General features: G+C 39.1%; 2 protein-coding genes across 11 annotated transcripts in view; both read left to right on the top strand.

Annotated features, from left to right (window-relative positions):
- The window catches only part of dst (dystonin), a 251,988-nt gene that overhangs the window by 133,159 nt on the left and 103,390 nt on the right, over positions 1 to 15,439 (top strand). For all 9 annotated transcript variants that reach the window (XM_067422412.1, XM_067422411.1, XM_067422413.1 and 6 more), the window contains 11 exons: positions 165 to 322; positions 434 to 612; positions 2,111 to 2,249; positions 2,326 to 2,519; positions 2,712 to 2,874; positions 2,967 to 3,050; positions 3,515 to 3,622; positions 3,716 to 3,814; positions 11,654 to 11,800; positions 13,785 to 13,873; positions 14,019 to 14,127. In XM_067422412.1, the coding sequence (XP_067278513.1) occupies positions 165 to 322; positions 434 to 612; positions 2,111 to 2,249; positions 2,326 to 2,519; positions 2,712 to 2,874; positions 2,967 to 3,050; positions 3,515 to 3,622; positions 3,716 to 3,814; positions 11,654 to 11,800; positions 13,785 to 13,873; positions 14,019 to 14,127 (1,469 nt within the window). The remainder of the gene's footprint in view (positions 1 to 164; positions 323 to 433; positions 613 to 2,110; positions 2,250 to 2,325; positions 2,520 to 2,711; positions 2,875 to 2,966; positions 3,051 to 3,514; positions 3,623 to 3,715; positions 3,815 to 11,653; positions 11,801 to 13,784; positions 13,874 to 14,018; positions 14,128 to 15,439) is intronic.
- LOC137045639 (desmoplakin-like) lies at positions 3,827 to 11,647 on the top strand. 2 transcript variants are annotated; one of them, XM_067422423.1, is made up of 2 exons: positions 3,827 to 7,450; positions 9,192 to 11,647. In XM_067422423.1, exons 1-2 carry the CDS (start codon positions 4,307 to 4,309, stop codon positions 11,247 to 11,249), a joined length of 5,202 nt encoding a protein of 1,733 aa, XP_067278524.1. In that variant the 5' UTR covers positions 3,827 to 4,306; the 3' UTR covers positions 11,250 to 11,647. The 2 variants fall into 2 exon arrangements, with proteins under 2 accessions (XP_067278524.1, XP_067278523.1); XM_067422422.1 differs by having other exon boundaries at positions 3,827 to 7,462.

The following is a 15,439-nucleotide window of genomic DNA, read 5'->3' as shown; positions in this document are numbered from 1 at the left end:
AATGGCCAATGAAATTGGCTCTGTTTTTGGACCGATCGTGGCAATACTTGCATGTATTTAAACTGAATTTTCTGCAAGAAACAGGCAAACAAGTTCACATTATCAATTATTGAATGGCCATCGAGTCTCACTGATGTAATGCATTGCCCTGTGGTGGTCAACAGAGGAACACGAGGAGTCTGTGTACAACCTCTTCATAACTGAGGTGCGTAACTTCCGCATGCGTGTGGAGGGTCATGAGGAACAGCTGATCCGGAAAATCCGTACTCCGCTGGACAGAGACGACCTGCAGGAGTGTCTGCTGCGCATCACTGAACAAGAGGTTCGGTCTCCAGCTTCATTTTTGGATCACCACTTGATGTCAAATCTGCATGCTGAAACAAAAGCAGTTTCTTTAATAGATCTGGTCTCTCCTTCTTCTCAAACATTGCAGAAAAAGAAGGTAGAGCTGGATAGGTTGAAGGAAGACCTGGAGAGCCTGAGAGAGAAGTGTGAAGTCTTCCTGAGGCAAGCAGCTGCCTCTCCATCCGTCCCCACGCTCTCCTCTGAGCTCAGCATCCTCACCCAGAGCACCACCCAGGTCTACTCCATGTGCTGCATCTACCTGGAGAAGTGAGTCTGTACTCTCTGCGTTTGAAAGAGTAAAGACGAGTATTGCTGATGTGATCTAGTGGTTTGTAGATGTGAGTTGATGTGCTCATGCAAGCATTGCTTTAATCTGGATTTGTGACACTTCACACATTATCTGCTCCCTGTCTGAAAATATATTGTATCTAGGGGTCTGATATAATTCCAAGATACAATAAGACCCTTCAAAAAATGAGTCAAAAAGCTCAATGCTTGTAATTCATTTGCCGCGTACCTCAAAAAAGGATTACATGCTGAAATTCTAGCAATCTTCTTTTTATTATTGAGAAGATTGACTTTTATTAAAAGTCAACAAATGTTTCGGTCACACAGGACCTTTGTCAGTGTTCACGATCTTTGGAAAGATTTCGTCTCAATTTCTTACATATCAACACACGTAAATTCAATCGATCGATTATAAACCAGTTACTCAATTAGTAAATTAACAAATTCAAAGTAGGAGGAGGGGTGCTTATAAAAGGGCTCTCATGGCTCTAAAAAACTTCTAAAAAAGTTAACTTAAAATTTAAATTTAATTAAAATTTAAATTAAATCTCTAAAATATTCAAAGGGGACCTAGTATGTTTTTTGAGTCTTGATTTTGTTTTCATGCTTGATTGTTCATTATTTCCCCCATACCACAGTTTATATATTTGAAGACTGTCCCACTCTGATTACTTATGATGGGAGAAAGTGCAATGCTCAATATGGCGAATAACCCCCACCTTCTAAATGAAAGAGCCAATCGTTGAATAGTAAAGTCATCGCATCACTGCACCTGCCATTAGAATATCCTGTTGCTATAGAAACAGACAGTGTTGTGAGACGTGTGTTTAGGACTGCGCATGCACATTATCCTTGTCCAGGCTGAACAATTCATTTTTTTTGTCATGATTAGAGTGTTTAGATAAACAAAATTTTATGAGACAGTTGTTGTCAGATTACATTGGTGACTTCAAATATGAAATGTAATTGTAAGATTGGAACAGTTTTGGAGAATTTGATGTTTCCCCATTCAAAGAGATTGCTGCAGCTCCTCTCTTTCCAGTCTGTCAGTAATGCTTTGTTTACTTCCTGTCTCTATGAAGCCCCTCCTTCTGAAAAGCACACTATGCTCTGATTGGGCAGCTGGAGCTGTGCGTTGTGATTGGTGTTTGGGAAATGTCCGGCCCCTTACCATCACCTTAGTTTCAACACACTACTAACTAACTCAACCAGACCATTTTTTCTGCATATTAATTATTTAAATTAGGAATATTGTGACGTGTTTGTTCCCGGAAAGAAAACTTCAGACTATAAAAGAGTAGTTTCAGGGAGTTCAGAAACACTGACACTGATATAAAGAAGAACTCCCGCTGGAGGGACTTTCTGCATAAGAACTTATCAGCAACATTACACACTAAAGCATACTAGAAACACCTTTAATCAGCTGGAAAGGGCTGCTTTATAATTTCTATCTGACTTGATTATCTTTTTCACTCAGGCTGAAGACGGTGAGCTTGGTGGTGAAACACAGTCAGAGTGCCGAAGCTCTGGTCAAGCTGTATGAAGCCAAGCTGTGTGAGGAGGATACAATCAACGCTAATATCAAATCTATTGATGGTGTCATGAGCACTCTTAAGGTAATAAACTCTAATTTTGAAAATCTCGATGATGGTGTACGGTTTTGACTTGACACTTTTGATTGTCATTTTTTAGCAATGGAGGTCTGAAATCGATGAAAGACGTGAGGTATTCCATGACTTGGAGGACGAGCTGCAAAAGGCACGAGTGGTCAGCGAGCGTATGTTCAAAACGCACAATGAGAGAGACTTTGATTTGGATTGGCACAAGGAGAAGGCCGACCAGCTCAAAGAACGATGGCAAAACATTCACTCTCAGATTGAAAACAGGTCATTAAGTTTAGGGATTAGTGTTTTTTTATTTATTTGTTACATATGCATGTATACATTTGGCAGACACTTTTATCCAAAGCGATGCATTGCATTTAGGGTATTTATTAGATCAGAAATCTAACTTATTTTGATAATGCACTATTTGTCTTGTTCATTATGTACAATATATTTGTGTTCCATTGCATTCAGACTCCGAGACCTGGAAGGCATCAGCAAATCTCTTAAGTACTACAAAGACACATACAACAGCCTGGATGAATGGAGCAAAGAAATGGAAACCAAGCAACTCAAGGCCCAAGAGAATCAACCTGAGGACAGCAAGGCGTTGGCAGAGTTCCTCAACCAGCAGAAAGTACGAACAAAACAAAACTAAACCACTGAGGGAAATTGTATATGTCTATGTAGTTTACAAGCATCAAATTCCAACATTTATTTTATTTTTAGGTTTTGGTTGCAGAAATCGAGCAAAAACAGAGCAAAATTGAGGAGTGCCAGAAGTATTCAGAGCAGTATGCAGTTGGAGTGAAAGTAAGAAAATTATTACTTTTAAAAACTAAGGTATACTGTCTCATGTGAATATTGGGTTGCACCTTATTTTACAGTGCATCCACTTACATGTCCTTACAGTGTACTTATCTAAGCAATTTGTGAGCAATACAAGGTAACTACATGGGTTAAGGTTACGTTCAGGGTTAGTACCTACTTATTTCCCAGTTATTATAATATCAATAATAAGTACATAAGTACATGCAGAACAGGGCTGAAGTGCTACTGAATTTTGTAATCATGTAGTACCATGATATTACAATGTGACACCAGTACTTTAACATTGTACCATTATAGTAATTGAATATGGAAATGCCATACCCTATAATACTTCATCCCCATGAAAAAAGACCAAATAAAACAAAAATATGAATTTGACAATTAAGCACATAGCAAACAAACTTTTATTTAAGTTTATACTGTTTGCTCCATCACTGTTCTTCAAGGACTATGAACTGCAGTTGATGACTTATAGAGCCATGGTTGACTCTCAGCATAAATCCCCAGTGAAGAGGAGGAAGATGCAGAGTTCCTCAGATGTCATCCAGCAAGAGGTACGAGAAAAAAATCTTATCCTACTTTCATATGTTTACACTGCTATTCTTGTCATTTTGTATGAGTATTTATGTCTTTGTGTCCCTCCTTAGTTTATGGACCTTCGTACACGTTACACAGCCCTGGTTACTCTCATGACACAGTATGTGAAGTTTGCAGGTGAAACACTGAAGAGGGCAGAAGAGGATGAGGTACGGCAATTGTTGACTTTGTCTTGACTTTCATGCTTCATCTAATAGAGCTGGTTAGCATTAGCATCATAGCTAAAATGCTTATGTTCCCTTTCTGTTTTGGGGCTGTATGGCAACTTTATTGCATGTTATTTAGCAACTCCCAGCCATGTCCCATTCACCAATTTCATTAGAGCAATTACACACACCCTAACATGCTGCACACACTCTTTCCGGCAATTCTGAATGTCGCTTAAATGTATTTTGATACAAAATAGCACATGTTGCTGTATTTTGTATCATTGCTGGTGACCTTGTCTCTTGGGAAAGCATGTCCTGGAAAAACGCTGAAGAGTACATGCAAATAAGTGGTGGTGGTTTTTTAACCTTTATTGGTAAGTGGGCAAGAACCGCCTTTTCTCTTCCAAGGGGTTGACTGGAAGATGACTATATCTTTTATTTCAGAGGAGGAAATCATTGGAGAATGCGGAGTACTTAAGCTGGACTGAGAGCATGGAGCTGCAGAAAGTTTCAAGTGAAGAGGAGATCACCAGACTCCGGCGTCAGGTACTGGAACTCGAGGCATCACTGTCTAACAGGCAACAGCAGCTGGACATCTTGGGAGCAGACCTTGACATGCAGAAGAAGTCAATTGAGGACTTGACCTTGCAGAAGTCAAAGGCTGAGTACGAGGTCCAGAAGTATCGTGTTGAACTAGAAGGTGTGATAAAAAGCAAGGGTTCCGTTGAGCAAGAGTTGAATCGTGCTCGACAACAGGTTCAGCAGTCAGAGGTCAAACAGGCCTCCCTGGAAGAGAGCCTCCGCAACCTTAAAAAGAGCATAGAGGAAAGTACATTAGCCCGTAAGAAGCTGGAAGATCATTTACGTCGCAAGGACAGTGATGTACAGGGTCTGGAGGAGCACAGTCGTACGTTAGAGCGAGAACTTAGGGCTAAGGGAGATGCTGAGGCAGAGCTCCTTAGCCAAGTGAGAATCATGGAAATGGATCTGGCACACAAGTCAGATGTCAGAATGATGCAAGGTGAATCCTTGTTGGGTTTCTCCAAAGAAGGTGCACAGCTGTCCACCTTTTCAACCAATTCTTCTATAAACCATTCTGAAACTGAAGCAGATGTCCTGCAACGCAAAATGGAAGAGCTTATTATGGGCAAGAAACGAGCTGAGAATGAAATCAAGACCTTGAAGTCAGAATTGAACTCCATCATTGTCCACAAAACTGTGGCTGAGGAGAAAGCCCAACGTTTCAAAGAACTCTTAGATGAGGCAAACAACAGGCTTTTGAAGCTTCAAGTGGAAATGGATGCAGATAGGTCTAACATGAGACAGAAAGCAGAGGAGTTAAGACAAGAATCTTCTGAACTGAAAAAGTCTGTTTACGTGTATCAAGAGCAAATCAAGTCTCTCCAAAGAGATAAATCGGCTCTGGAGCAGAGGGTGCTTTTCCAGAAGACAGAGGTTGATGGCATAAAGGATCAGCTCAAGGTCAACCAAGGGAAACTTCTACAGAGGACCTCCTTGGAACAGGAGAGCGCTCATAAGTTGAGGTGCCTAGAAGATGAGTTGTCTTCCAAACAGACTGAAGTAGAGCAGATGACATTTAAGGTCAATGAACTTAATAGAAAGAATCAGTTATTAGAAAGTGATACCAGACATCTTAAGGTAAGTATTGAGTCAATCCAGCAAGACAAATCACATGCTGACCAAAAGATTAAAACCCTGAAAGGTGAGGTGGAGGTTTTGAGGGAGCAACTGCAGAGAGCCAAAGAAGAGATCAATCTAAAGACAAGAACAGAAAAGGAAGCTCAGCTCAAAATCAAAAACCTTGAATTGGAGCTTCAGAAAAGTTCCTTGCAAGGGACGCAGCTTGCTAAGAAAGTAGAAGAACTCAAGAAGATTAACATGGACACTGAGCGTTCCATTAAAAATGTGAAAGCAGAAATCGATAGAGCATCCATTGAGATTGACAGTAAGGAACAGCAGATTAATATACTCAGATCCCAGGCAGAAAGTGCAAAATCTCAGGTAAAAATATTTGAAGAGGAACTTCTGAATAAAGCACAGGTATCGCATGAGCTTCAAATCAAACTTAAAGATTACAACGAAGAAGCCAAAAAGACTACTGAGCTACAGCAGAAGATCAAGACTCTCACATTGACCATAACCAACTATGAAAAAGATATTTCAAATCTCAAATCTGAGCTGAGTTCTGTAACCACTGAGAGGAATCTGGCTAATCAGAAGGTCCAGGAACATAAAGTCGAGATAAATAACCTGAACATAACTTTAAAAAAAGCCATTGGAGAATCTCAAAGGGAGTCATCTGAAGGTAAGAAGAGCATTTCAAAGGTACGAGAACTTGAAAATGAGCTTTTGAAATGTAAGCAGACAATTAACAGGATCAGTGGAAGTTCAGAAAAAGCTACAGTAAGCCTGAAACAGGACATTTCATCTCTTCAGAGGGATAAGCAAACCGCTGACCAGAAGTTACAGGTTTTAAAATGTGAATTTGATGATCTTAGCTCCACTCTAAAAAGAACAAAAGATGAGCTAAAGCGGGTGACTGAAGAAAACCGGTTAAGTCAGTCCAAAATCAAAGAATTTGAGGCTGAACTCCAAAGGAAAAGTTCTGTTATGCGAGAATTGAGCTCAAACGCAGATAAATCTGTACTGAATTTAAAACAAGAGCTGGTTACTTTTCAAAAAGATAGGAATGCTGCAGAAGATAAAATTACAAGTTTAACTCTCCAAACATCAGAGCTGAAGCAGAAATTGAGACAAACCCAGGAAGAGCTTAAGCAGAAGCAAAATCAAACGGCAACTGCTGAGTTGAGGTCACAAAAGCTTGCTGAACAATTGGACAACTGTAAAAAGATGCTTGATGATCTCAAAGGTAAACTCGACTTACAAAAGAAAGGCTATGAGACTCAACTGCGGTTAGTTCAGGCTGAAATGGAGCAAAAGCTGTCGCTGCAAGAATCACGACTTAAGTTGGAGCTTGAGAGGAAATCAAAGGATCATTCGCATACTGTGGAAACTGCGGAGCGAGACAACAAGCACCTATCTCAAGAAGTGGAGAAACTGAAAGCATTAATTTCTAATGCAACAAAAGCCAAAGAAGAGGCTGAACAACACCTCTGCAATGTACGCACTCAGTTGGACGAATCTGACAGACAGAGGGGAATTCTTGACCTTGAAGTTCTCAAAGCAAAATCAAAGATTTCTGAGTTAGAAACTGAAAAAATTAGGGTAAAATCTAGTATTTTTCAACTTGACAATATTCACAAAGACAGCTCAAATGAGATATCAAGGCTAAAGCAAATGTTGGCAGAGACTGGCCAGAAATTGGACATCTCAGAAAGGGAAGCAAAATCTTTAAAAGAACAGATAGTCTCATACATCAAGGACATGAAGTCTCTACAGGAGAAGAATCTGAAACTTGAGGTGGCAGTCAACTCTGAGCAGAAGCATCTAAAAGAATTGGAGGCACTTGGACAAGCCAATCATCAATGTGCAAAAGACGAAGATCTGGCAAAGCTGAAGACTGAACTTCAACTGACTCAGAAAATTGTTGCTTCGTACGAAGAAGCAAAACAGAACCTGGAGGAGGAACTAACGAAAATGAAAATGAGCTCTGAGGTACAACTTCAGGTGCATTCACAGTTTTGTAAAACTTTTATTAAAAGGTGAAGTGTATGATTTTTTTTGTGTTTTAACAATGTGGAGAGACAACTATAGGTAAAGGTGCTTTCATACTTGGTTCCATTGCTTGGTCAGTTGCTCCTTCTGTATTCTATTCACACTTATATTTTGTGGGTCAGATACTTATTACGCATGCATCAACAAATTGGTAGTTGTTTATCCTTGTGAGGACGGTGGCTAGGTAAGGATGATGCAGGAAAAGGCAGAAAAATTGAAAAGGTTGCTCACCTCACTTTTATACTTTGGTCTATCTAACAGCGGAGTGAATGCAGAAGTCAGCTTCTGCTGGAGCTAAGCAGAAATTATAAATGATAAAAATGTATTTCTCTGCTTGCACTGCATCAATCCTAATGGTCAAGAAAGTAATTGAGGACATGCTGACACAATTGGACCATCAATAGCAGTTCCCTTCAACGATTTAGGACAATTGCATTAATATCAGCAGCAAACCATACTGAAGTACCCCAGACCACCTTTTTAGGCGGACTCAGTCATGAGTTACAGGTGTGCAACCAAGTACTTAAAGTGTTAGTTCACCGCAAAATAAATATTCTGTCATTTATTACTCACCCTCATGTCGTTCAAAACCCCTAAAACTTTGTTCATCTTAGGAACTCAAATTAAGATATTTTTTGATGAAATCCGAGAGCTCTCTGCAACTATTTTCGTCCATGTCTCCTATGCTGTTGACAAATTAAATACAGTGCAGAACTTCCGGGTTCTACGGCAGAACGCGGCTCATTATTGGCCAGCTCTTGCATCAGCATCACACCCATGCATCGTGGTGCTTATTTGAACAGAATCGGCCAATGGGGAGCCAGCATTCTGACATAGAACCCGGAAGTTCTGCACTATTTACACTACGTAAACAGCGTAGGAGTCTGACACAGACAAGAATACATTTTTGAATAAAGTCATTGTTTTTGTTTTGTTTTTTGCGCATAAAAAGAATTCTTGACACTTCATAACATAAAGGTTGAACCACTGGAGTCACATTGACTGTTTTAAAAATGTGTTTATTACCTTTCTGGGCCTTGAAAGTGGTAATGACATTGGTTAAGAAAGCTTAATTCGTGTTCCGAAGATGAACAGAGATATTACGGTTTTGGAGCGACATGAGTTTTTAATGACAGCATTTTTATTTTTGTGAGAACTAACCCTCTAAAACACTGTTCACATTATCCAAGTGTGCACCAAAAGTTTGAAAGCACTGTAAGTCATTTCATAGTTCTCCCTGCTCTTCTCCAGAATTTGATCATCATTTGAAAAATGATTGCTGTTGTGATCACTATAAATTATATCAATTTAAATTCTGTTCACCACCTGTATACCCCAGACAGCAATAGAGGAATAATTGCAAAAATAAAAATGGTGCTCACTTTTGTGAATAATAAGATGGAGGAGAGAGCAAGCTTTCTAGTACAGAAATCACACACTTCACCTGAATCCTTATATAAATATTTATGAATATATACAGTGAATATATAAATTTAATGCAATATATAATGAAATATATTTATTACAAAATCTAATGTATATAAGTGTACAATACTGTATGCGTCTAGATTTCAATTTAGGTTCAATTTATATGGTCAGATCTGATAATATAGTAGATAGGATGTTACATCTAATCTTATTATTTCATGCTTTAATTGCATAAATGATCTCATGCTTGCAGATAGCTACACTGGAAAAGGAAAAAGTACTGGAGGAGCTACAAAAGGTCAAGCAAACCAAGATGCAAGTAATCAATGAGGGAACTCTGGAAAATGCTACCAAGAAAACAGAAAATTTGATTACACTCCCGAATTCGAATGCATTTGAAATCCACACAAATCAAGCGATGGTTGGTAACAGTCAGAGTGACATCACAGACACTATACTCAGGAAAAGCTCAATTGATAAGAGCAGGTCTGGTAAAAGCCAGACTGTTTCATTCAATATCAATGATTCTGAGTCTTCTCTCGATCTTGCTTCTGACTCGCCTATAAGTAAATCGAAAGGGCTTAAAATGGAGTCTTCTTCCCAAAAAATTCAAGGTCTCAGAGGACGGATAAGTATTAAAAAGTTAATAAAAACCAAAATAATCACTCAGGAAATTGCCCTCAAGTTGCAAACAGGCCTCATCACCATGGAGGAGATAGAAGCATCATTAGCTCAATTTGTTGGTAAACCATCTTCAATCGCAGGTGTTTATATGGAGTCTAGCAAGAAAAAGCTGTCCTTCCTTGATGCTGTTGCAGGAGGATTAATATCTAAAACCTACGCCAGTGAGTTTTTGGAAGCGCAAGCTGCCACAGGATACATCATTGATCCTATGACAGGGGAAGGTTACTCTCCTTCAGATGCTTTTGAGAACAGTATGATTACTGATGATCTTAAGGACAAAATAAGTGATGCTTACAAAGCAGTCAGTGGCTATACGCATGCTGGTAAAATACTATCAGTGTTTCAGGCTATGGAGGAGAGAATTCTAGATAGACATAGAGGGAAAGCGATAATGGAAACTCAAATCGCTACTGGAGGTTTGATTCATCCATCGATTGGAAGTAGGGTACCCATGGATTGTGCATTAGAGCAGGGGCTCATAAATCAAGCCACCCTTCAAAGTCTCTACGATCCAGTCAGCAACCCAAAAGATTTTCACTACCCAGAAACAGGGCAGAAGGCGTACTACAGCGAACTGCTCCGAATCTGTGTATATGATGTCAACGGTGGAGTATATCTTCTTCCTTTTGGTGACCAGCATCTCTTCACACTTTCACCTTCCAGCAAACACAGAATATCAGTCATCAACACTTCTAATGGTGCGAAAATGTCAGCGTATGAAGCATATAAGGTCGGTCAAATTGACAAGAGGATGTATCTTTTTCTCTCACAACAAGAGAGTGAATGGCAGGAGGTAACAATCATGGACTCGAGTAGGAATCTTTTACACATCCTGACAGACCATAAGACTGGGCGGCAGCTTTGCATTGAAAATGCTCTTAGTCTGAAAATTCTCCAAACGGAAGAGCTCAATAGTTACCGGAGTGGTCAGCTCAGCATTTCCGAGTTTGCTGATCTTTTGATTTCCAGAAGAGTTGTCTTTAATGTTTCAAACTGTCCTGTTGCAGGACTCTGGGATGTTTCTTTGAAGAAACGACTCCCGGTTTTCAAAGGACACCAGCAGAACCTTGTGGACCGACTCACCGCATTGAGGTTGCTAGAAGCCCAGGCTTGCACTGGAGGCATCTGTGATCCAGCATCTGGAGAAAGGGTTCTGATTACAGAAGCACAACACCGAGGACTCTTGGATGAAGGCTTTGCCAGACAAATCCAGCAATGTGAGCAAGCTTACTATGGTATCATTCACCCTCAAAATGGAAAGACTTTGACTGTAGCTCAAGCAATGCAAGAAAACCTTTTCCCAAAAGATGTTGCATTGAGGTGTCTTGAGTTTCAACTGGCAACAGGTGGGCTCGTGAACCCAGAGAGCCAAGAGAGAGTCTCATTGGAGGATGGCATACAGAATTGCTTGATCGACAAAGCAACTGCTGCACATCTTCAACACGACAATTCCCATTCAAAATGCATCACCTGTCCCAAAACCAAGCGGAAAATGTCTTTCAAGGAAGCTCTAGAAAAGAGTGTCTTTGATAGCCACACTGGGTTTGTCCTTCTTGAAGTAACAAAGCCATATAATATGAGCAATACTTCTTCTTTTCAATACTTCTGGACCTATCGCCAGTTCTGATGTTCTTCTGCACATTTGAAATCATTTTTGGTGAATGGCAGAAAAAAATATTGACAGCCAGTATATTAGCAACCCTAATGTATCTAATGTAGGAGAATATATATTTTTATCCTGAAAAAACAAAACAAAAATATAATAATGGTGAAAATGGGAGCCTTTAAAATATGGGATTTTTTTGTTTTCTACTGTACGATATTGCTTAAAAATGCCTCATATCTTTATTTCATATCTTTATCTCATATCATTTTTAATTTATTGTCAAGCTTACTTCCATGTAAAATGGCTGGGAGCTTAATGGACCTGCTCATTTCTTACCGTATTCAAACACAGAATGTATTGCGCTAATAATGAATGTTTTACACTGTTTTCTAATCCACCCTACAATTTCTTTTCAATGATTTTAGAGGTCTGTTGAGGACGAGAAGAAAGAACATGGTGATAAAGTTAACAAGTTATTGAATTGGATGTCCAGTATGAAAACGAATCTGAACAAAGATGGAAAAGCTCAAAGTGATGGTAAACCCAGCACAGAGAGCACTAGTAAACCCCAGGTAAACAAGTCAAAATGCCCCTTTGTTTTTTCATCGTTTTTTACTGGTCTACCTCTAGCAGATTTATTGTCAGCATATTGTCAACATAGTGAACATTATAGGGAACCAACTTGTTTGACATTTTCAAAATTTGCTAATATGTCAAACACATCAAAACACATTGATGTTGTTGTTCTTCTGAATAAAGATTGTTTAATTGTGTATCTCTTCATATGTTTGTTGTTCACATTGCTTGCTTTATTATCCACACACATTTCACATAATATATTTACCTATAATGTGTCTGCCCTTGCATTTCAAATTGTGATTTATATAGTCACCATTTTGCTAGATCACATCTGAACCAGCCATCAGGTCATTTCCCATGTTAAACGAGGGGCAACAATGCTAATTCAATGCTAATGTATCCACAAGCACATAAGTGTCTCCATCAGACACATTAACAACATACAGTGCATGTACAGTGTGATAAACTGTACAAATTGTACTGGGCCATAATCACTGCGTTCTATGGCGCCTATAGAAATCCTTCAGTTCTGACGTTGCCATATCTCTACACTTCATCACACAATCTTGCGCACCACCCATTTTGGAGTGGTGCTTGGTCATCAAAGCCAAGTCATTTAGGTGGTAAATGTGCTGTTGACTGACCAAGAGCAGAGAACAATTTAAATGCCATTTCAAATAAATAGTTTCCCAAGTTAGAAAGTTGTATCAGAATGACTATTCATCTATAATTTCAAATCCATAATGACAGCGTATATTCTTCTCCAAACAAGAGATTGATTACTCCATCTTGATGTTTATATAAACATGGCAAATGTCTTTTAAAATACAGTGGGATCCAAAAGTCTGAGGCCACTTGTAGAAATGATTGTATTTCACATTTTTCTGGGTCCCCCCAGTCCATCAGTAAAATCACATGATCAGTATAACAATTTGAGTGAAAAGTGTAACTGAAAAGGACATGAATTTCAGAATGCGTATTTGCTTTAAACCAATAGTTCACCCAAAAATGTAAAATTCTGTCATCATTTCCTCACCATCAAGTTGTTCCAAACCTGTAGGAATTTCTGCTGAACACAAAAGAAGATATTTTGAGTAATGTTGGTAACCAAACGTTGATGGACCCATAGTTTTTTTCCTCCCCTACTATGGAAGTCAAGGGGGTCCGACGACTTTTTTCCCCCATATTCTTCAAAATATCTTCTTTCAGCCGAACAAAGAAATTCATACAGGTTTGGAACAACTTGATGGTGAGGAAATGATGACAGGATGAACTATCCCTTTAGCGACAAGCTAAAATCTGTTGACCATGTTATCCAGCATGATTTCTGAATGTTACTAAGAGATTTATGTGCTTCAGTAGAAGCAATGCATTTTGTACTGACCCATGGACAGTGTCACAATATGTGTTAATAATTCAATTTATATTTAGCATATGCTTCTATCCAAAGTGACTTACAGATATTATATTTATATATAATGGGTGACATTGTTGCTTCCCTGGTTCAAATCAGGAGGCCTTTCTGTGTGAAGTGTGCATGTTCTCCCTGTGTTTCTTACGGGTGCTCTGATTTCCCCCACAATCCTAAGCACTGTCGGTGAACTGGACAGGTGTATGTGGGATAGGCTCCAGCATCCTAAAGAGGATACAATAATGAATGAATAGAAATTATAATAGAATTTTTTAAAACATGTTCAAAATCCTGAATCTTTGTTAATTTACTGTATTAACATTTACTGTTACATTTTGAATCCCAGGCTTTTAGTGTGGTCTTAAACTTTTGAATCCCATTATTAGGTTAAATCATGGAACTTTTAATAGTGACATATCCACACTTTTTCTGCAAATTGGCTAGTGGTTGCTTAAAAACTTTAATTTGATTTCAAATGTTAGAATATTCTACAGTAGATGTTGGATGAAGTGGCTTTCAAAGTGCAACTAATCAACTAAAGTGAATATTATTATGTTATATTATAGATGTCAATGGAGGAGATGGTGACAAAGAAGGAACAAATTGGAGAAGCATTGAGAACTACCCAGCTGATGCTAACCAAACACAGTGACAAGTATGTTATATTGTTGACAGGTAGAAGAAATTACTGAGAATTAATTGCGGGTTCTAATAGCATTATCTGTTTGCATGCACTTAATTTCTCGTTTTTATGTGCTTTCATAAAAGGACATTTTTATAAAAAAAAATTTTTTTTATAGAATGACAGAAGAAGAAAAGCAAGAAGCAAAAGAGCAGTTAAAATCTCTGCATCAGGCCTACAGCGAGCTCTCTCAACAGTGTGCAGATGCAACTTCTTCAGCCGATCAGGTGAGATATTCTGCCACTGCCATTTGGCTGGTTATATAAGGTCATTATTGTGTGCAAAGTGTAAACACTCTCTCCAACTGCATGACTAACATTTGTTTTGACAGCTTGAAATAGGTAGCATGGTAAGACAGTTTCCAAAGGTCTCCTCAGGCACTCTAACTTTTTAATGGCAAAAAAGAGCCTTTTTTTGTGTGTGTTTTAAAACATCATGGTAAACTGAGTATGCTGTAAACATACTTTGCATGTCAGCCGGTCTCACTCTTTCTTCACAGTAGGACATTCTTTTCCCTGTCTACACGAGGTTCACCACAACTGCGCATAATAACATAACGCTCTGCGTGTTTTCTCTAACTGTGTTGTTGTACAAAATACTGAGAGTTCTGTTCACAGATGCATGCAAGCTTTTATTGCGTCCCATTTCTCTTGCTGATGACTTGCACTGTTGCACATGAGCTAGTACAATCCGTAGACTTGACTGATGGGTGAGTATGTTTGATCCTATTTATAACTAATATTGTTATCATCATTTCTAGTGATTATGTTTGAACATACTTTTAGAAACATCTTGATTTCTTTTATCTTTTTCCAGGCACTGCAGGTCATCCAAGGGATTCTGGATGTTGAAAGTGGAGCTGTCATGTCCGTGTGTTGCTCCGTGAACCATGGCCTCGTTGACCAGAACACAGGACTTGGTCTTCTAGAGGCTCAGCTTATAACCACTGGACTCATTTGGCCTGAACAGTACTTGTGTATGGACTTGGAGGATGCTTTCAAGAACAAACTTGTGGATGACACAATGTTCAAGCAACTGCAAGACTTGAATGAAGCTAAAAAATGTGTTCAGGATCCCCAGTTTGCTTTAGAACCATTGCCAGTTATAGCAGCTCTTGAAAAGGGGGCTATATCTGTGCAAACAGCTATAAAGATCATTGAAATCCACCTAGCGAGTGGAGGGTTAAGATACTCAGATGATATCCTACATCTGGAAAGGGCTTTTCAGCTTGGCCTGATACCTGATTCACTCTTTATACAGATGTCAGAAAGAAAGGATACTTGGAAGAACTTGATTGACCCCAACACTGCAGAAAAAGTCACACTTAATCAGCTTGTGCAGAGGAGCCAGATCCACGAGCCAACAAGACTTCGCCTGCTTCCAGTGAAACGTGGAAAAGATGGAGCTATATCCCTGACATCTGGGAGAGAGATTAACGTTATGGAAGCTATGCAAGAAGGCGTTATTGATAGAGAGACCACAATTCGGTTGCTGAGCACCCAGTTGTTTGCAGGAGGCATAGTTGACCCCAAAACTGGC

This window comes from Pseudorasbora parva, chromosome 17 (genome assembly GCF_024679245.1).
Source record: "Pseudorasbora parva isolate DD20220531a chromosome 17, ASM2467924v1, whole genome shotgun sequence".
Taxonomy (NCBI): domain Eukaryota; kingdom Metazoa; phylum Chordata; class Actinopteri; order Cypriniformes; family Gobionidae; genus Pseudorasbora; species Pseudorasbora parva.
The sequence above is the reverse complement of the archived record's forward strand: the minus strand, read 5'-3'. Positions and strand labels throughout refer to the sequence as shown.